The following is a 20,563-nucleotide window of genomic DNA, read 5'->3' on the forward strand; positions in this document are numbered from 1 at the left end:
TAGTTTCGAGCAGCCGGTCGCCGCACAAGTATTTAGAGTCCGTTTCGTATTCTCGAGGAGGAATCGCGAACCGGTTCCACTGGGAACACGTCACGCTGGTTTAAAGGAAGCGGGAAACCATGCGTTATCCATCGGGAATCGCACAGTGGACATCCCTGATCCTGCTGCTCGCGACGGTCCATGCGACTTCGACGAAGCAACCGCACATTGTTTTCATCCTGGCCGACGATTTGGCAAGTTGTCTTTCGAGGTTTGCGATCTCATCCGGTCTCTCAAAACACTACGAAAATGATAAATCGTTAAAGGTAGAATGAGAGCTCTATGCGAATCGACTTCTACTTAGGGCTCAGACATGCTAAAAAATTAAACAAAGATCAAAGAAGGTGACCAGAGTAAATAAGTGTTGAAAGCAGAGTCAAAAAAGTTTCATTGTGACTTAGACTTTCGACTATAACTTTGACTTCGACATTATCAATTTTCTGTTATTTTAAACTATTGGCTGTTTTTTAGAAAAAATTCTTTTGTAATTTTCTTATGTTTATTTCTGCTCATTAATAACCAATTATATTAATTGATGTTTCCATGTTTTTCTTATGTATTTCTCGACTTGTGGATGTTTACTCATTATCTCAATTTACGTCACTTGGCCTTGCAATCAGTGTGAGCGATACATTAATTCTCAGAAAAAATATTTTCACTTTTATTTAGAACTCCGGAAACGGGATTTTTATCGAATTGCATTCCCATTAAAGATGGTTCGAAATTGAGTTAAAACATATGTATTGTAATAGAATAAACTTAATTTTGCGCTTCGTTAATCACACTTCGATTCCTATTTGTCCTCAATACTTCTTTTGATTTTTCAATATTAAAAGTTTTTGGATTAATATGTTTGTTAAATAAAGGTGGAATGAAGAACGTCGCAGTAACAGGTTCTTTCTCGACATTATGCAAAGCCGAGTATCTACTTATTTATATAGTACGAGTTTATCAGTCACGCAATGGAATATATTAAGTCTGTAATGTCTCCTTTCTGTCAAAACGCAAACTCATCTTATCCCCGAGGCAGATTTACTCTTTTCATATATCTTTCCTAACATCTCCATGCACACGTATTCTATAAATTGTCCGTATATATTTTTTATCCATGTTATATACAGCATAAATTCTTTCACGTCAAAGAAAATGAAAATGAAGTGTGCGTCATCCTTCTCTTCTTATACAACTATATGACTTTGTCACGTTTGATGTACAAATTACGTGGGAAAACACGAAAAAAATCGTAAAGAATAATATTTTATAATAAGGATTATATTAATATTTATTTTATATTTTATATTATTTATTTTATTTTAACTTAATTATTGTAAAATCGTGGGGAATATTTTAATAAGGATTATATAAATTTAATTTCACTTTCATCAGGGATGGAATGACGTTGGCTTTCACGGCTCCGGACAGATCCCGACGCCGAATATCGATGCGCTTGCGTACTCCGGACTGCTCCTCGATAGATATTATGTCACTCCGATCTGCACACCATCGAGAAGCGCCCTGATGACCGGCAAACATCCCATTCACACTGGAATGCAGCACGGCGTAAGTGGTAGAAGTGCAACGTCTCGTGTCGTGCGCTTCATTGAGAGTTTAAGCACGTGATACGAGAAAGCAAATGAAAGCGGCGGTTCCAAAGTAAATTTAATCTTGTAATGCGACCAAGTCGTTCAAAAGCTTCAATTTGTCATCTCTCTTTCGTCAGGTAGTTTTTTTTAATAAGAATAATAATATTGTAATATAAATGTAATATAAATCGCTTAATTAAAATCGCGATTAATTTGTTTTTTTTTTTTTTTTTTTAACTGTCGTTGCACCTGTCATTGAATAAATGCGATTGAGAATTATCAATTGGCGGAAATGTCGTTGTTCAGCTCGCAACGTAGGTGACAAAAGAGGAGATTATGCGCTTACACTTTTGCCGCGCTGACCTGGATTGTTCAATTGGAAATTATCATGCTGAGCGATTGAGACGTTGCTACTTTGTTCGCATACACGTTTTTAGCGCTGTATACGCGTGTCTACATGCAAAGCTGACAAAAGGCTGCGTAATCGATCAGTTTAATCTCATCCCTCTCACTATCGCGCAATTAATAACGTGTGAATAATGCATCTTCGCAATTTTCCAATTCGTATTCGTAAGATAATCGTCAAAACTAACTTTTTCCAACGCTCGCGAGATTCGATAAATTTTTAAGGAACAAAATTCTAGATTAAAAATATCTTTTCCAACTGTTAATACGACTGGCAAGACTTTAATTAAGTTCACTGAAAAAAAGCTGAATATTATTATGAACGTAGGTAGTTCTCTTTCTCTCTCTCTCTCTCTGTAAGATTTAGACTTCTTGAATAATTCAGGTTCTCAAAGGTGCGGAGCCAAGAGGATTACCACTTCACGAGAAACTCTTGCCGGAATATCTACGCGAGCTTGGATACAGCACGCACATTGTCGGTAAATGGCATCTAGGATTTTATAAAAAGGAGTACACCCCGACTTACAGGGGATTCGACACCCACACTGGCTTCTGGACGGGTCACCAAGATTACTTCGATCATACGGCTGTTGAAGATGTGAGCTACTATAATATATAATCAAGATATATATAAAAATATACAATTAAAATAAATAATTTAATATGATAAAATGACATTGATAAAATTGCAACAATTTTTGATTCGATAATTTCGACGCTTAACTAGTACGAAAAGTTCGTTTAGTAGTGCATAAGATAAGATAAGAATGATGTGTGTGTGTGTGTGTGTGTGTGTGTGTGTGTGTGTGTGTGTGTGTGTGTGTGTGCATTTATATTCAAAATCAAATATAAATATAAATAAAAGCATTTATGAGATAAAAGCAAGCATGCAGAAAACTAAATTTTTAATCAATGTAAAAGCGAAGTAAATATATATATATATTTGGGAATTCTAAACATTTAAAATTAATATTCTATTTTAATCGTTTTTTAACATGTAATACGTCATATTTATTACACCAAAAAATCGTTTTGCAATTATTATATGAAATTCTAGTTACGCTGAACTCGTTGTGAGATGTAAGAAGATAAATCTGAAAATTTTGTGTAGCCATATTGGGGCTTGGATATGAGACAAGGTATGGAAGCGACGTGGGACTTACACGGACAATATTCTACGGATATTTTCACAAAAGAGGCGGTGAGATTGATCGACAAGCACAACTCTAGCCGACCGATGTTCCTGTATTTGGCTCACGCAGCTGTGCACTCCGGAAATCCTTATAATCCACTTCCGGCGCCGGACGAAGAGGTCGCTAAGTTCACTAACATTTTCGACTACAATCGAAGGCGTTTCGCAGGTAATTGACAAGTGCTTTAGGAAATAAAAATTAAAGTTAATGTGAATGGCTGATCGAGGAGGATTATAAAATAATAAAAAAAAAATAGAGCGAGATACTAAAAATATAATTACGCAATTACAAAAGAACCTTAGAATTCTTGATAGTTTTTGGGATTCTCTTATAGGCATGCTGAGTAAACTAGATCAATCAGTGGGCCAAGTAGTTCAAGCTTTGCGTACAAAAGATATGCTGCGAGATAGTATAATCATCTTCTCGACGGACAACGGTGGCCCTGCCGCCGGATTTAACTTGAATGCAGCGTCTAACTGGCCGCTGAGGGGTGTCAAAAATACCCTTTGGGAAGGTAATTCCCCATTTAACTAATATTATTGACAAATTAATCAGACAATTATACGAAATTATAGACGAAATGCGATTGAAATTCCTCCAACAAAAACAGTTACTAACTCCAGCAAGAAAATAACTTTGCAATTTTTTTCAACACGAATTCATCATGATTTTTATAATTATATTCTAATTAGTGTATCTGCAAAAACTCAAGTCAGCATTTTGTTAAATTAATAAAAATTAATCTCATAAAAATTTAATCGAAAATTTTACATTACAAGCCCACCGTATTTTTAATACGTAACGCTCGTATCAATCTTTTCCATTCAATTATTTTACAGGTGGCGTCAGGGGTGCGGGATTAATATGGTCGCCTAAACTGGTGCGGCCTGGCCGAGTAACCAGACAGATGATACATATTACCGATTGGCTGCCGACGCTTATAACAGCCGCCGGCGGTGATCCATCAAACTTAACTGTCGACGGCATGGATCTATGGAATGCGCTTAGCGACGATACCGAATCGCCGCGCACGATCATACTTCACAATATCGATGATATTTATGGGGTCTCCGGTATTACGATTGGCGATTGGAAACTCATTCAGGGTAAGAGAGAGTTTTCCGGTTCCGTAATGAAATGAATTTCAATCTAAATTTGACGACTAGGGAAATTCTAAGGGAATTCTAGTGTCTTTTTTTTATATAAAGAGAATGTTTTTATTAAGGCATATAAAAATTTAGAGAGATACAGAAGTGAAAATAATTTTCAGATTATTTTTCCTATTTTTCATTCGATCTATATATATATATATATATATATATATATATATATATATATATATAGAGCAGGTCGAATGAAAAAAAATGTGTGTGTGTGTATGTGTGTATGTATTGATATTCCATTGTGAAAAACTTCAAAAGGAAACGGCAAAACTAAACCTTGACAACGTCACAAGAGGTTCATAAATAGAAAACAATTTTTTGCAAATTTTTCGAAACATCGGCGTGTTCTCTAACACGAGAGGCCTGCGAGCGCGTAATCGTGCGTCTCTCCTCTATTGCGTTAGCATCTTTCGCGGAACGTCAAGTTTAAGTTTGCTGCGGCTCTTCCGAATATACGTGATACTATTTGTCTCGATTTAATCCAACAGTCTGAACGCATGAGATTGAGGTTTTTGAGTGAATATATATCGCAATTAAGTGCAGTTAGAGCGATCAGCCGTTTCGTTTGTGCCTGTATCGATTGATTCTCTCACATCTGATGATCGTCTTATCGCCCTGAAAACGCCGCTCTTGGAATCGCTCTTAACAGTTTATAGAGCCGAACCGCTAAACTCTTGACGGAATTTACTTCTAAGAATTAAACAAGATTTTCCATAAATTGGAACGTGGTTTCGTAGGTAACGATCTTGAGCAATTTCGCTTGAATTCTCGATGTACATGTTATCGTCTTTAACGTTCGTTTCTCAGTTGTATTACTTTTGTTTCTCTCTCTCTCTCTCTCTCTCTCTCTCTCTCTCTCTCTCACCACGGTCACATTTGTATCGGCAGGCTACAGTTCCCGATAAACTTTGATAATCATCTGTCGAGCGACCTGCTGACACTTTCTTCACACCGTGCAACGCATCGAGTGATTCTCACTAGTATGGCAGATATTGTTTGTCACCGCTGCAATAAGATTATAGATGACAAGTATGGTATAGGTGCCAGTATTCGCTGCGATGATACCTGCGGAAAGCTCATACATTATAATTGCACACAAGATGAGGATTTTCATTTTTCAAATATCTTTGATGGCTCTAAGCAGTTCTATTGCGTAAATTGCACGGTTAGTGTTAACCTGAAGGATATTAATCTGAATCTGCCTGAACAAACTTATGATTCGTCTTTGTCTAAAGAATCTGAAAGCAGTAGTTCTTCTTCTTCTTCTATTGTGGTTGAAAAAGAATGTTCGGATGGAAAGTCAGAGCCAACTTCAAAACCGGATGACATTGCGCAATTTGCTAGACAATTTAATTCTCTTCGAAGTTTCATTAGTAGATACCAATATTCACTAGAAAAACTTGCTACGATAATAGTGGAATGTAAAAAAGTGAATACAACCCACAACATGTTGTGGGAAGTATGCAATAAAGTCTTACCGACTAGTAAGCTAGAAACAATGCAGTTTCAAGATACTGAAATGGAAAATTGTATAATCAATATTGAACGAGTACAATTGCATATTAAACAGGAAATTCGAAATCTTCGAATCAAAATTAAAAAGGCGGCTTGTAAATTGGCAGATTTAAAAACTGAATTTTCATTTCTGAACAAACAAAAGCAAGAAAAAACAGATAAAGTTAAAGAGTAAAAAAAAGGTAAAATATATATATATATAAAATTGCTTCAAATTTAAATATTTTAGTCGAGTTAATTTTTAAATCGAAATCACATTAAGATTAACACGCTATTCAAAAAAGACAAAAAATCAAACAGTTTAGTGTCTTAAAATTAAACACCTTCTTCTATGAATGACATGAATTATTCATATATGATTTAAATCTGTATTTTTTCACAATATTTACACTGTTAATAATAAATATAATTTCACGAGAAAAAAAGAATAGACTTGCAAATGCCATTAAAAGATATAAAAATTATATTTTAAGATATAAACTATAATATACGCTATTATACTAAAATTTTCATGCATATTTGTTTTTTAATCAACAAGATGTATAAATAGTTGAAAAAAATTTTATAAAACTGCATGAACCAGTTTTGAGATAAAAAACATTTTATAAGAATATAATTTTGAATATATCTATGTTATGTCATCTACGTTATTTATATGTATGTTAATTGTCCGAACCATTCAGAGATACATGAGATTGTGCATCTTTTTGTTTTTTACTATTGAGTTGCGTGCGTTATAAATGTACTATCTTTTTCAAAACGCTGATATATTTTCATTTTTTATTCCGTTTTTATAGTCGCACATTAGGTACATTTTAACAAAACGAGATACAATCGTAAAAATATTATCAATAAAAAATGTTTCATTGTAATACAATCACTTTGAATCAAATAACAACGATGTTACATGCAGTTGTATTTCATGAGATAACTGGCAGCGAATGGCAATGTGCAATCGATCTTCATATCAATATATTATGTATATATATATATATATATATATATATACATAAATATAGTAGTTGCAACATCATTACTGACTGCCGACTATCTCTCTGTATTATTGTTATCCAAAATATCTAAAATTAACAAAACGGCAAATTTGTAAAAATATAAAAGTAACGTATCAAATATCAATACGTATGAGATCGCACGCTTATCAAATTGGGGGAATAATGTTTATATATATTTCCGTTAAATAAGAAATTTATTCACGATGGATAATCAAAAATCACATTACTACGAAATATTTATATTTTTCCGTATTGTAATTTTTTTTTAATATAAAATAAATATTGGAAAGAGACTTAAATCAACTCATATATATATATATATATATATATATATATATATATATATATATATATACACAGTAATGTATATTAATACTTAAAGATTGTTATATATATTTTTTATTAAGTAATAAATAAGTAAGTAAAATCTTGAAACGAATATTATAATTGTTGATATCTTCAAGCAATTCTCTTCTCAATATTTAACAGATGAGAAAAGTGTAATTCTTTCTGAATGTACAATCTTAATTGCTACTTATAAAATTATACTCTAATTATACTCTCGTATTTTCTTGAAAACTAAAACATTACACTTACATTGCGCTTAAAATAAATTGATAAACTTGAATAATTTTAGATAACAGGTCATATTAATATTGCCAATGGAAAATATCGAAATTGCAAAATTATAACTTCTCATAAAAATTCGTAAATATATTGTAATTTTCTTCTTATGTTTTTTTAATCAAATGTATATTATATGTGTTTATTTATTGAAATTATTGAAAAATAATTTCGTTGATCCATGAAAATAATTATGCAAGTTGTTCAAATTAATTATTAAAATATTAAAAATTTTTGCAGTATCATCATTATGATTAAACATTCGACATAATTATTTTGGTGGTCCAACAAACTAATTTTTAGATTTGTATGTGATTAAATTTTTATAATTTCAAGAAAATCGTTCTTTCGATGTACACCACATAGAAAGCAATTTTTCGCAAAAATCTCAAGTACAGTACAAATTCTGATTTAAGATAGACACGGGAGAGACAAACGGACTATATCTGTAATTTTTTTCCTTTTGTATATATATTTATTGCAGAATATAATAAATATAATAATTCAATCCGATTCTTCGTAGGATCTACTTACAACGGAGGATGGGACGGATGGTACGGTCCATCTGGCAGAGAATGGGTCTACGACGTGAACGGTGTGATCAACAGCACGACGGCACATGCAGTTGCCAGTGTGGGATTGGGTGTTACCGCGGAAGCTGTTCGGATGCTGCGTGAAAACGCGATGATCAAGTGTCCGCCGCGGAACGACAGTCTGCCTGTCTGCAGACCGCTGGTAGAAGCGTGTCTATTCAACATTTATCAGGACCCTTGCGAGGACAATAATCTTGTTAAGCAGTGAGTGGAATTGGAAGACTTGGCTACGTCATGTCATAGAACTTTATTTCATTTTAATCTGCAAATTACCGTGCGCCTATAATTACGTTATTTTATTTTATTTTTTTTTCTATATATATTATCGTCGTAGGTTCCCTACGATCGTCGGAAAACTTCATGACGAGCTGAAGAAGTTCAACAGTACTGCGATTCTGCCTGGAAATCTTCCTTGGGACAGTAAAGCTGATCCTCGTTTATGGGACCATACTTGGACTAATTTCGGAGATTTAATTACTAATGCTATGATAAATGACTGATTATGGCAATGTCAAAGATTTCGTCTTTATTTACTCCTGCAGAATAATGTATAATTCATACACGGATCTAAAGACGCGCTGTCACATCTACATAAAAAAAAACTTATAACAACTTTGTTATATTTAATTTTTTTTTACCTTCATCTATGCATTAATAATAAAAAAACATATATCATTAATAAATCATAAAAGTATCTAACAATGTTAAATTAAAAGTGTTATTTATAGTGCGATTTATCCACTGTTTTGTTGCTCAATTTGTTAATGTCATTATATAGCAAAGACTTTAATGTATTTAGAAAAGAAATGTATGTGTATAAAGAATTTTATTACGAACGAATAAATCGAGACATAAAATTGGTGACTGCTTTGTTTATTCTTAATGTGCTATCAAATAATAGCAATATTTCGAAATAGGGTAGAATATCCTTTGAGCCACTGCGTTATTTTACTGATCATTTTCTAATATCATCGTTATTAGATTTTATTTCTTGATACGCCTCCATCACCTTGGCGCACCTGAAATACAGAAGTGCCTAACTTTCATGCATTTTTTATTTTATTTATTTTATTTTTTATTTTAAAAATCAATTGAGAGGTTATTTATGTTAATATTATATTATATTTGGAGATTATTTATATTTATATTATATTTATATTTATATTGCATAAGCTTTCAGTATCATGGATCGCAAAAATTATTTTTAATTAGTTATCGGTAGTTATTTTCCAAAAAAGACTCAAGAGAGAAATAAAATAGATTAATTCAATGATTACGATCCTTGTTACTGAAAGGAGTTTCGAGAACTCGTTCTTTCTCCTTGCAATTGCTTTACCCGCAGCGGGAGGGAACCCATTCGAGACCACTCGTGCAAATCTCCTCAGGTTTGTTGCAAGTGCATTTGCACAATTTTTCATCCCACACCATATGGCGCGCTTTATTGCATTCTTTTTTATTCATACACTCGCACGCGCAGTTATCTTCCGAATATACCTGATTGATGTTGCAATGGTGTTTCTTCACGCTGCATTGACATCTGAAAAATCGTATTTTTCAACAGCGAGTGTGAGAACGGCGTATGACGTTATTTTTAACATTGCGGTTTATGTGCTAACTATTTTCCTGATTAAGAAAGCTTTCATTTTTCCATGTTAACTGTTAATCTTCTCAGAATTCTAATTATAAAATAATATTTAAGTTAAAGAGATTATACAATTTCAATATATTTAAAAAAAGTTTATTATAAATCATAATTAATATTCCCTATTAAAGTCAATTTAGTTTCAAAAATTAGTTTAAAAATACAATGATTAAAATACAAAATTTTTGTATGCATTATTTATGCGACTAAACACTACAGACGCGCGCTACGTACGCGTCATTAATTTTTTTAAACGCAAGAAGAAACGCAAAAATGAAGAAATGCACACCATAGAATACTATCTTACTTGCACTTGGTGTGCTCCTCCAGCAACACGTGATAACACGAATTGTAACTGTCCATTCTCACGACAATCTTTTTAATATTTGGCTGGACTGGCATACACGATTTGTTTCTTGGACAGAAACCATCGCATCTCTTCACCGAAGCGTAATTTGGATAAAAAATGTTGCCCGGTTGAGGTATTAATTTTACCATGGTATGCCTCGGCACGCACATCACCTCTTTCATCTGAGCATTTAATTGCATACGTCTCCCTGCGCATCCTGTTAAGAAATTTGCAGGGATTTATTTTGAAAGAGAGAGTCAACCATAGATTATTCACGCTATCGGATCATTTAAGGAATAATCATGGGATATAAAGCGCTCTCATGCGTTCAACGTGAATACGCTGTGCTTTGCGATAAGCAAGAGGTCAACGATTATCGATCTATTCATAATAATGATTGAATTCTGAGAACTTTGTTAAGCAACTTTGTGTCTTTCCTCGTAACTGCCTTCTTGACACAAATATTTGTATACTGATTTTTAACATAAAAATTATTTAATTAAGAATTTCATATATATTGTATGTGTATATATTTAATAAATTATCAAATCAATCAAGAACATTCAATATAGCTAAAAAGTGTGTGTGTGTGTGTGTGTGTGTGTGTGTGTGTGTGTGTGTGTGTGTGTGTGTGTGTGTACGTATACATAAATAAATAAAATAAAAAATCTACAGATAAGGTAGAAGTTTGCTGTATTGAATTCTAGTTGCAGATATTGATTGAAAAGTAATTTTTGCTTATAAATCTTTTTTATTATTGATTAGAAAATATAACTTTTGCTCATAAATCTTTTTTTCAGCGAATTTAGTATAATTTATAATAACATTCTACATTCTGCAAGTCTCGATTATTTTATTATATTAATACAATCACTATATTGTTGATGAAACAAATAAAAATTTAACGAATTAAAAATTTTGTATATTTTGTATATTTTTTGTATAAAAACAAATTAATATATATAATGCAAAAGAAAAATATTTTATTTAAATTAGTACCTATCGATACTCCTGCGTGAGGTAATTCATCTTCATACATCATGCCATCGCTGGTATAAATCCATGAAAAAGCACATAGTGCCGCGAGAAACTTCATGATTAGTGTACGATATGCAGAGTGCGAATAAACTGAAATTTCTCGTGATATGTCATTAGATAAGTAATGAAATGAGGAAATTTTTTCCTCATTTATATATAGCTATCAGAGGATGTAGCGGTAATGTACGGCTTACAATTTTTGCGGTTGCAAAGTGTTCAAGATACAAGACGAGGAATTCCCAAGGAAAAAAAGTTGAGATACGGAGTAATGTAAATATTTTAAGCCTGACATGATCATCTACTTGACTTATTCATATCTGAATCTAAAATAGCATGCGACTAGTGAATCACATTTCTATTTACTTATAAATTTCAACTCGAAGCTGGAGATAGAAAGTGCACTTTTATTTTCATGTGATAAAACATGTTTAAGTCTTATTTTTTTATTGATTTTTTTTCTTTGTCTGTATTATTTGTTCTATAAACATTATTAAATTATATATTTTCACTATTCGTTTTAAGACTATAAAATAAAATTTGATTAAAAAAAGGGAATCATGGAGAGTTTACACTGCGAAAGCAGTGCAATCTACACAATTTGTAAATAATATTTAATTTATTACTTAAACTATACATCAGTATATTCCTTGGGCCACAATCGTCGATATACGTACAAAGTAAAAAAAAAAGATAAAATTGTTGAAATTAGAAATGGAATGTACTATACTGTTGGCTAGAACGTTAAGATAGGTCCTTCTCGGTGATCCAGAATATCTACAACAAAAATTATTACGGCTAAAAAAAATGGAAAGATTTACATATTATATTTGAACGCATACACAACATTTAATACACCAGTTATTTTTGATTATTTCCATTTCTATTTTTAAATTAATATTTTTTTCTTATATCAAAAATCTAATTTTTTTAGAATTTTCTAATTTTTTATCAATTATTTTCTAATTCTAATGAAATATTAAAGACGGAAATTTTAAAACTTTATTTTTGATATTGGAAAACAATATTAAATTTAAAAAATGAAAATCCAAAATGATCGCTTGATACTTGTGACATTTAATTTAATAAACCATATTTTATATAAGAAAAAATAATAAGAAAAAAAATTTATATTATAACATAATTTATTTGAGAAATTTCTGAATATTAGTAAAAAATAAATATGTTAATATAATTTAAGTTTTCTAGTTTACCTTTGGCTATGCTCCACCACGGTAAAGTAATGTATGTCAAAAAAGCATTCAGAGGTACGGACTGTGCTCGCTTCGTCTCCTTCCAAAAATGGAAGGTTTGTGTAAAACCTCGCATCGTCCAAAGCGGATTGTACGCTCCATCATCCAGTTCTGAAAAGTGACATTGTTACAACAATACTCGAACGCTTGTAGTACATTAAACATCCTATAATGATCATTCGATCGATAGGATAAAGTCAGTTTTTTGCGTACAGGACAGACATTCAGTCGAGCAATGAGACATAGACTAAGATACAAGCTAAAGTCAGTGGGAATTAAATGCATCTCTTTTTTTTTTTTATCAGATTGTTGACGAGCCACAGTGGAGCAAATGAACAAATTCGAGTGTGATATGATACGCAGCACAAGAATTATACGTGCGCAAGAGCTGAAATAAGGAATACCAGGATACATCCATTTTCGCTTTTATTCCGAAAGGTAATAATGATGAAGCTCCGTCCAGTGTTTTAATGTTCTACTTTTAATGTGTGAAGATCGCATGATGCATGTTACACACAGAGACAGATCCGCATTCGCTGAAAGTTAATCACACACGAATGGCATTTCACTTCGAGAAGAATTCGTGCCTAGATGTTTCCTCTTTTCATGAATTCTTGCTGCGTGTGTGTGTGTGTGTTTGTTTGTGTGTGTGTGTGTGTGTGTGTGTGTGTGTGTGTGTGTGTGTGTGTGTGTGTGTGTGTGTGTGTGTGTGTGTGTGTGTGTGTGTGTGTGTGTGTGTGTGTGTGTGTGTGTGTGGAAAGGTAGAGTTAACATTACGTTCACACAAAACGGGCTAATTAGCTATCTACCTACTTTCGATGACCGTGCTTATTATCGGTGGTGAAATACGTGAGAATCATTACCGTGGATCCGCTTCCGATCGCTCTATCCCTTCGCTCGTAAATCATTCGCAAACCACCACCATCATCACCACCACCCTCTCCGTCGCATCGCGCGCAATTCGCAGCCGTTGCCATTTCACCATCCCCATAAACACAGTCATTGGTGACACAGTTAAAACGAATGCTTTGGAATCAAGTAGCGCACGTCTACATTACGCACAGCGATTCAAGATAACAGAAATGATGATCAGCGGATGATCGCTCTCGTCGAGGGCGAAGAACAGAGGGCGTTATCTCGAGGGAGAAGGTAGGGCGAGGGGTGCGGGAAGGGGCGTAGGAAAAATTTACCCTGTGAGCCGGGGCGGCGCGGGAGCTCGCACCAGTAGTAGATCGCGGTGCCGTCGGGCGTGACTCGGTGAGGGGGCAGGGGGTTACCCGCGAAGCTGCCGGAGAGCGCCCTACGACGTCGTCTTCGGGGCAACGTGGCGCACTGTCGACGCGACAACGCGACCTCGCCGTTCGCGCGGTGCGTCACGTGATGATGGGCGTTCGCGTTTTTGTCTCTGATCTCATCGTTCTTGTTCTTGTTCTGCCCGTAGGTGTAGTCCTCGTGATCGGAACCGGCGCTACGCAGACGGCGACGGCCGTCGGACCGTCTCACCCTGAGCAGCTCGTCGTCGCTGAGCCGTCGGCGCTCCTCCTCGTCGTTCTCCAGACCGTTATGATGATTGTACAGATGCCCGGCGCTGTACGGACGTCGTTTCCGGTTATTGTCCTCCGTAGCGGTCGCCACGCCGTAGCCCAGCGGCAGTTCCTCCTTGCCGTGCACCAATATCGCGCCCGAGTCTAACTTCTGTCGGACGTAGTCGTCCGTCAGGCACCGGCCGGCCGGCACTAAGATCTCGCTGCCCACCTCTATGTGTTGGTGCTGGTGGTTCTGCTGATGATTGTTCTGCTGGTGATTGTGGAAACCTGCCGCGAGAACCACGTCGTCATTTAGACGGCGATTGCACCCGTGTCGCGACTACAAACGATCGTGCTCCCGGTCTCTTTTCGCGCTTTGTTTACTCCGTGCGTTTATTTAAAGCCAATTCCTCGTTTTCCTTCAATGCTACTTCACATCGAAAATTACATCGATAATAATAATAATAATAATAATAATAATAATAATAATAATAATAATAATAATAATATATAAGATAGTCTTTGGCTTAACTTCAATTACTTAGCAAGACAAATTGAACGTCTTTTCGTTCCCCGTTTCCCCGTTCGTCTTAACAACGTACACGTCAAAGCTTATCTCAAGGACACGGAACACGATGGACATACTTGATAATTCAGGAAGAAGCTAACATGAACATAGAGTTTCTTCTTCACAGAAGCGAGAGCGTCGGTCAGAGCAGAGACAGGAGAGACTGATCGGACTGATCGTTTTCAGCGCGAACGAGCACACTCACCGTGTGTCTCGCGATAGATCGCCTCCTTGCGTATCGGCGAGTTCTCATTCGTTCCGGGCCGTTCCCGGGCATTACGTTGTTGTTGTTGCTTCTTGTGGACGGGGTGCTGGCGAGTCGACGGCAGATGAGACGATCTTCGTCGACGGAACGCGCAGGGACTCCTGGTTTCCCGTGAGCCCCGGCCGCCCCAGCTGCTATCCTGCTGTACATCGGCTACAAAGGAAAGAGCCAGCATGGCACGTGCCAGCGATTAGAGACAACAAAAAATTCTCACGTTCGTTTTCATTTTCATTAGCTTTCTGTCATCTTTCGCAATTCAGACGCGATTACATTCGAACCGGAAGTTTAAGAGTGTGATGGCTAGTATTGGTGGTGGTGATGGTGGTGGTGATGGTGGTGATGGTGATGGTGGTGGTGGTGGTGGTAGTGGTTAGTGGTGGTTGCTGGTGTCGATGACCCGAATCTATTCTTTTCTCTTGTATTTCTATCTCTCTCGCTATCTCATCTAATCTTAGTACACCGTGCTAGTGCTGCGCCAGGCTTGCTTGAAAGATCGCAGACTTCGAACACCGATCGATCTAAGGAGACATTCAGAAAACATAGAAAAACTTTTTGCTACTTGGTACGCTAAGTCGCACCGTTTAATTGGCAGAAAGATCGATACGAAGAATTCCGCCGAGTCACGAATCTGTAGAAAAAGTCTTTTTTTAAACGTATACATGCGTTCACTTTCTATTCGCGCTCTAATGTAATTAACGGCTCACACTCTCGAAAGTGTTTAGGTGTCTATCAGCCTCAACTCTATACAGAGGTACTATTGAGAAGAAGTATATTGCCGAGAGGAGAAGGCGTCTGTATGCCTGATAACATCAAGACAATTGTGCAGTTACACAGATACAACACAGGAGCATGCACAGACCGAGAGTGGATGCGAACGAAATACATCGAGAAGAGAAAGATAGTAAAACGCCGTGTCCATATCCCGTAGATAACGCTAACTATCATAACGCTTTTTATCACAAATGTGCAGCGTCTGAATTCTGCGATCGGCTCGCAATAACGATCGTCGTCCGTCGTCGCTTTCAACGCTAAATGCAGGATATGAATACCACAGTCGAATCTTATATCTAAAACTGCCTTAAGTTAATTGTCTTAAGAGATTGTCAACCAATCACTGTAGAATTGTATTAGCATCTTAAGATATTACTTAAGACGATCTTAAAATAAGAATCAGAAGAAAATAAGAATTATGAATATCGGCCTAAGAGTGTGAAACTAAAAATCTAAGTAAGAGTAGCAAAATCCGTTCTCGATTTCGTCGACGTCGCGCCGCTGATAATTACCATCTCGAACGTCACCGGCTTCGATCTCGCTGAGACCGTTCGCCATGGAATCGAGACCCTCGTTCTCCGAACGCGCCTTGGTGGCCACCGTGTCCGGCTTCGTTCTCCAGCCGCCGCGCACGAAGTTGTTCAGGTTCGCGCTAGGATCGGACAGCCTCCGCTGATGGCGGTACATGAAGAGCTCCTCGGCGTCGTCCCAGTCGGCGTCCCACAAATCCGTCGCGCAGTAACCAGGCTCCGACGTCGGGGTCTCCGCACCGGAACCCTTCGGCTTTGTGACGGCCATCTCCGCGTGTCCTTTGCCTAAATCGCAATTAGACACTCCATTCGCAAATAGAACTTTTATCCTGATTTTTGTATTTCTTATCGTTTTAATAAATAAATAAATAAATATATATATATATATATATATATATATATATATACATATATCTACGTTGCTTTGTGTTTTGCTTTGCGCTTACCTTTTAGATTATTTTCATAACTAGTTATCCCTTTTTACATATGTATTATTTATATCAGTCATAGATGTATTATTGTTAAAATTACATAAAATAAATTAATTAAGTAAAGTCGATCGAAAGAAATAGTATTATCGATGAAATATACGTACCACGTGGTCCCTTCATTCGCACGAACTCTATTCTTTGCGAGGCCGCGCCGGAAAAGAGGCCGAACGTCATTCGCTGTGCCATTTTGGTGCTCAGGCTCGACTGCAGATAAAAACAGCCAAGTAATTTCACGCGCTCAAGTTTAATAACGAACCGAAAGAGCAACGGTAACTCACCCTCGCGTCGTAAACCTTTTTCAGTGCGTCGTATCTGATCGAGCCAAGAAAAATGACGCCCTGGATCGCACCCTCCCGATCGGAGGCGACCAGTTCCACGCACACCATCTCCCCGTCTCTGACTAAAATATCACAGAAAACTTCGTCGAAATTGTCCACCATGAAGCAAATATGCGGGTACGTCATTTCCTCGAGATCACCCTTGGCGTCCATACGCCGTCGACTCGGACTGGCGTAGACTTTCTGAGAATGCCTTCGCAATACCTAAAAAATTGTCAGCTCTGTAATAGACATAGTTGTGAAATAAATAATGTAAAATTATAAGAAAGATAATGTTATGCCAAGATTTTTTAATAAGGAAGAATCGCTAAAAAAAATATTTCTCTATCTAATTAGAATTTTAAATGCTATAGTTAAAATGTATCGTTGTGTTTTATATCTGCTAGAAAGTTGTTTGTCGTACGTAGAGTTTATAGCAGCAACATTCTAATATGTGCAGGAAAATTTAGATCTTAATCAAATCGCAATCATTTTTACAAGAGATGTGGTTATTGTCTAATTGGATGTGACAGAGAGATTTTTTTTTATTAAATTTGACAAAGTTTGATTATAAATTCTGTTTCTATCATCTATATTTGATATTACATACAAAACATATCGCAATGTTTATTAATTTTATCCATTTTATCTATTTTAAATAATCTTTCGGCTGTGTTCAAAGGCGCTATTGCATCATTTTATCTTTATCGCTCATTAGACATAAATCAAGGGTAGAATGACGTGATAGCGCTGATAGCAGTTCTCCGAAGCAGTCTTTGTATCTAGATAATTTTCGCTATGACTACAAGATTATTTCTTTCAGTGACTGACTTGAAAATAAGAGGGAAATATAATTGATCTGACATATCCCGTACAGAGTGTCTTAAGAGAAAAGGCTAATATTCTGGAAGATTGTAATATCGATCATTTTAAGAAAAAAAAGTTTATACAAACTTACGTCATATTCCGCACGATTTTCAAAATAGAATTGAAAATTATTATAAATAGTTCCATCTTGGAAATTGCTCGAGGTAGAATATGTGTTTATACATGTAAATTTTTTTTTCTTAGAATAACTAATACTAATAGTCAGGATATTTCCCCTTTCCTCCTAAGGCACTCTCTAGAGTATTTCTCTACTCTATAAGGCTTCTTTAGCTCTATAATTCGAGCGAGACGATTCTTACTTGCAATTCCTTAGGGCTCGTTCTTGTGCAGATCGCCAACGTGAGCGTGTAGTCGAACTGGTGCACGACGAGATTCAGGTACACGGTTTCCTCCCAATCGATGTCGGGATCGCCGATCGGCAGTTTCTTGCTGTCTTTGCGGAACACATCGACCTCGGTCTCGAACTTAGGTAGATACCTCGACGAGGTCTTCACATGCTTTTTGCGGACGAAGAAGAGCAGATCGTCGCCGTCGATGGTGTGCTCCGCTTGAAAGAGGAAGTGACGGACAAACAGGTCCGTCCAGTACGTTGTGCCTTGCAGTACGACGAATCCGGAGTCTGGCAAAGACAAAAAGATTTGATTGGATTTAAAAAAACGACGATTCCGAAGTCAAAAATCGAAAAATGCGGTTTTAATTTTTCGAGGACGCGACATGTTCGGTTAATACCGAATTCACCCCTGATCGATTCGACGATACGCGGGAAAGGGTATCGGAAAGAGGGAGACACAATAATGAACGTAAGAGGCGGGAAATATCAGGTAATCGATACCTGTTATGTCGCGATTATTGACGAAGAAGGTTCGCTTAAGAAAGCGAACTGAATTATTGATGTGTTTTTAAGATCTTCCATTCTTTTTTGTTTCATTTTAATTATATAACAATATCTTGATTATTAATTATATTTAATATTTAAATGAATTTAATTGTTAAGTGTAGTGTTTAAATCAATCAGTATTTCTTTTTATTTAGGTATTTTTTAAAACTCAACGTAAATAAAATTGAAAAAAATTTTATATTCATCAAACAAACGATAAAGATTGTATAATTAATAAAAAATAAAAAGTGTAAATTAAGTCGAGAGTAATTAAAAATGTTCTAATATGTTATAGTTGCATTATATTTATGTAATAATAAAATTTATATTTCTAACATAAATATGAAAATAACAAAGATAAGAAATATAGAGAATATACCGATGAATATAATTATAAACTTGATCGATGCATCATCCTGCATCTCTCTGTTTCTCTGACTAATGAAATACTACTAATTAAAGCGTTCATGACAACACTGATTAACTTCTGTTATTAATAAAAACATGCAAATATGTTGTTTAAAGGCAATCTTCGTTATTGGAGATTATTTCGAAAGATAAAACTATTGTGTAGCATTAAATAATTCCCTTAGGAAGAAATAATTAAACAGAATTTTCAAATTTTCCATCATCGCTAAAAATTATTTTTAAATCGTTTTCTTTATGTTATTTGATAAATTTTGAAAATTCAAAACATTAAAATAACTGTCAGGAAGCATTTAAGTTCAAATCCATCTTTATACATTCTCAAAGAATTTTAAAATTTATAAAAATAAAATATAACAAGCATTTCGGATTATCAACAATAAAGCAACAGAAAAATTATAATTTAATTATTATTGTAAAATAATAAAAGAAAGAAAGAAATAAGAAGGCTACGTTCAAAATATATTTTTACCAACCGACATGGTTCTACATTTCCCCTCGACGGTCAGACAACCCCTTCGAAAACGAACCCTTTACGTTACACGATTCGTTCGGTCGGCGCACACCCTAAATCACCCCGTGTGTGTTTTCATCCCCTCGTACACATACACATACCCACACACATACATTGTTACCCCTCTAACGATATAAACACGCCGAACCGCTTCAATGCCACCCTTCGGTAGTCAATAAATATACGAACCATCCTTGAGCATCTGCCTAAGCTCTTTCGTTCTCTGGAAGTTGATCTCCTCGAGCAGTTGCTCCAGCATCGTGGGAGCCCGGGTTAGGCCCGCCGACGACGAGCTGCTCGCCAGGCTCGCCATGGCCGACGACGAGAGCCGCCCGTTCTGGCCTCAGCCTCAGCTCTTGGGAGCTCGTTCCCCCGTTTCCTCTCGCGCTTGTCAGCCGTCAGCGTTTTCCACCTGTACGCGTCTACGTTCGCGAATGTGAAATGTCCTTGGCCCCGTCGAGTCAGAAGCGGCGTACGCCGCTACGCCTCTCGGGGAACCGGCGGCGGAGGCGGCGGCGGAGGTGGAGGCGGCGCGCTTGGAGAACCACCGCACCGGCGATGACAATGTCGGACGGCGGGCGATGACGAAGGGAGGGGGGGGGGGCCTCACGACGTTCCCATTTCGAAGTTGAAAGTCGCACCAGGTCGGAGGGGAAAACGCAATGGAGACGTTTCGCGACGTTCGCGTCGCGGACGAGGGGGAAGATCGGCTGGTCGCGGAGAAATGTCACAAATCGGAGCTCCTCGCGCGGCGCGGCTCGGCCGCGACTGACCGAGGACTCGCCGGAGTGCGTTCGTCGATAATATAACGCATGCGTCTGTGACTCACATCGTCGACTCACTGTCATCGTTGTCAAGGCGCGATATTCGAACGACACCCGGTATAGGAGCCCGGCGACTACGCCGATGAGTTTTCGACGCCGGCTGGGACTTCAATTGATTTTGCCGGAAGCTCGATCGATGAGAGATCGCGCGCTCGTATA

The 20,563-nt window shown here is 36.6% G+C and overlaps 3 protein-coding genes across 5 annotated transcripts; 1 reads left to right on the forward strand and 2 right to left on the reverse strand.

Annotated features, from left to right (window-relative positions):
* The first annotated feature begins 73 nt into the window (after positions 1-73).
* On the forward strand, positions 74-8,989 carry LOC105422468 (arylsulfatase J). 2 transcript variants are annotated; one of them, XM_089085331.1, is made up of 8 exons: positions 74-305; positions 1,426-1,599; positions 2,413-2,625; positions 3,139-3,388; positions 3,555-3,734; positions 4,060-4,326; positions 8,059-8,332; positions 8,463-8,989. In XM_089085331.1, the coding sequence occupies exons 1-8, from the start codon at positions 120-122 to the stop codon at positions 8,626-8,628; spliced, it is 1,710 nt and encodes a 569-aa protein (XP_088941457.1). In that variant the 5' UTR covers positions 74-119; the 3' UTR covers positions 8,629-8,989. The 2 variants fall into 2 exon arrangements, with proteins under 2 accessions (XP_088941457.1, XP_011630136.2); XM_011631834.3 differs by having other exon boundaries at positions 74-233.
* On the reverse strand, positions 8,986-11,302 carry LOC105422466 (uncharacterized). Its single transcript, XM_011631832.3, has 4 exons — positions 11,119-11,302; positions 10,078-10,336; positions 9,465-9,665; positions 8,986-9,147 (listed from the first exon to the last, which is right to left on the reverse strand). The coding sequence occupies exons 1-4, from the start codon at positions 11,213-11,215 to the stop codon at positions 9,084-9,086; spliced, it is 621 nt and encodes a 206-aa protein (XP_011630134.2). The 5' UTR covers positions 11,216-11,302; the 3' UTR covers positions 8,986-9,083.
* A 452-nt stretch (positions 11,303-11,754) lies between these two features.
* Positions 11,755-20,246, reverse strand: LOC105422465 (uncharacterized protein KIAA0930 homolog). Of its 2 annotated transcripts, XM_011631830.2 has the most exons (9): positions 19,770-20,246; positions 18,063-18,382; positions 16,837-17,100; positions 16,663-16,762; positions 16,050-16,352; positions 14,707-14,919; positions 13,598-14,221; positions 12,369-12,518; positions 11,755-11,931 (listed from the first exon to the last, which is right to left on the reverse strand). In XM_011631830.2, exons 1-9 carry the CDS (start codon positions 19,891-19,893, stop codon positions 11,891-11,893), a joined length of 2,139 nt encoding a protein of 712 aa, XP_011630132.2. In that variant the 5' UTR covers positions 19,894-20,246; the 3' UTR covers positions 11,755-11,890. The 2 variants fall into 2 exon arrangements, with proteins under 2 accessions (XP_011630132.2, XP_011630133.1); XM_011631831.2 differs by lacking the exons at positions 13,598-14,221; positions 14,707-14,919.
* Positions 20,247-20,563: the final 317 nt, after the last annotated feature.

This window comes from Pogonomyrmex barbatus, unplaced genomic scaffold (genome assembly GCF_055798465.1).
Source record: "Pogonomyrmex barbatus isolate J1 unplaced genomic scaffold, ASM5579846v1 scaffold1, whole genome shotgun sequence".
Taxonomy (NCBI): Eukaryota; Metazoa; Arthropoda; class Insecta; order Hymenoptera; family Formicidae; genus Pogonomyrmex; species Pogonomyrmex barbatus.

Coding starts and splice junctions, on each gene's coding strand:
- LOC105422468 (XM_089085331.1), top strand. CDS start 120: ATGCGTTATCCATCGGGAATCGCACAGTGGACATCCCTGATCCTGCTG. Junction 306..1,425: donor AAAATGATAAATCGTTAAAG/GTAGAATGAGAG, acceptor CACTTTCATCAG/GGATGGAATGACGTTGGCTT. Junction 3,389..3,554: donor CAATCGAAGGCGTTTCGCAG/GTAATTGACAAG, acceptor ATTCTCTTATAG/GCATGCTGAGTAAACTAGAT.
- LOC105422466 (XM_011631832.3), bottom strand. CDS start 11,215: ATGAAGTTTCTCGCGGCACTATGTGCTTTTTCATGGATTTATACCAGC. Junction 9,666..10,077: donor GAGGAGCACACCAAGTGCAA/GTAAGATAGTAT, acceptor ACGATTTTTCAG/ATGTCAATGCAGCGTGAAGA. Junction 9,148..9,464: donor TGGGTTCCCTCCCGCTGCGG/GTAAAGCAATTG, acceptor TCTGTATTTCAG/GTGCGCCAAGGTGATGGAGG.
- LOC105422465 (XM_011631830.2), bottom strand. CDS start 19,893: ATGGCGAGCCTGGCGAGCAGCTCGTCGTCGGCGGGCCTAACCCGGGCT. Junction 16,763..16,836: donor AAAAGGTTTACGACGCGAGG/GTGAGTTACCGT, acceptor TTTTATCTGCAG/TCGAGCCTGAGCACCAAAAT. Junction 16,353..16,662: donor GCGAATGAAGGGACCACGTG/GTACGTATATTT, acceptor ATTGCGATTTAG/GCAAAGGACACGCGGAGATG.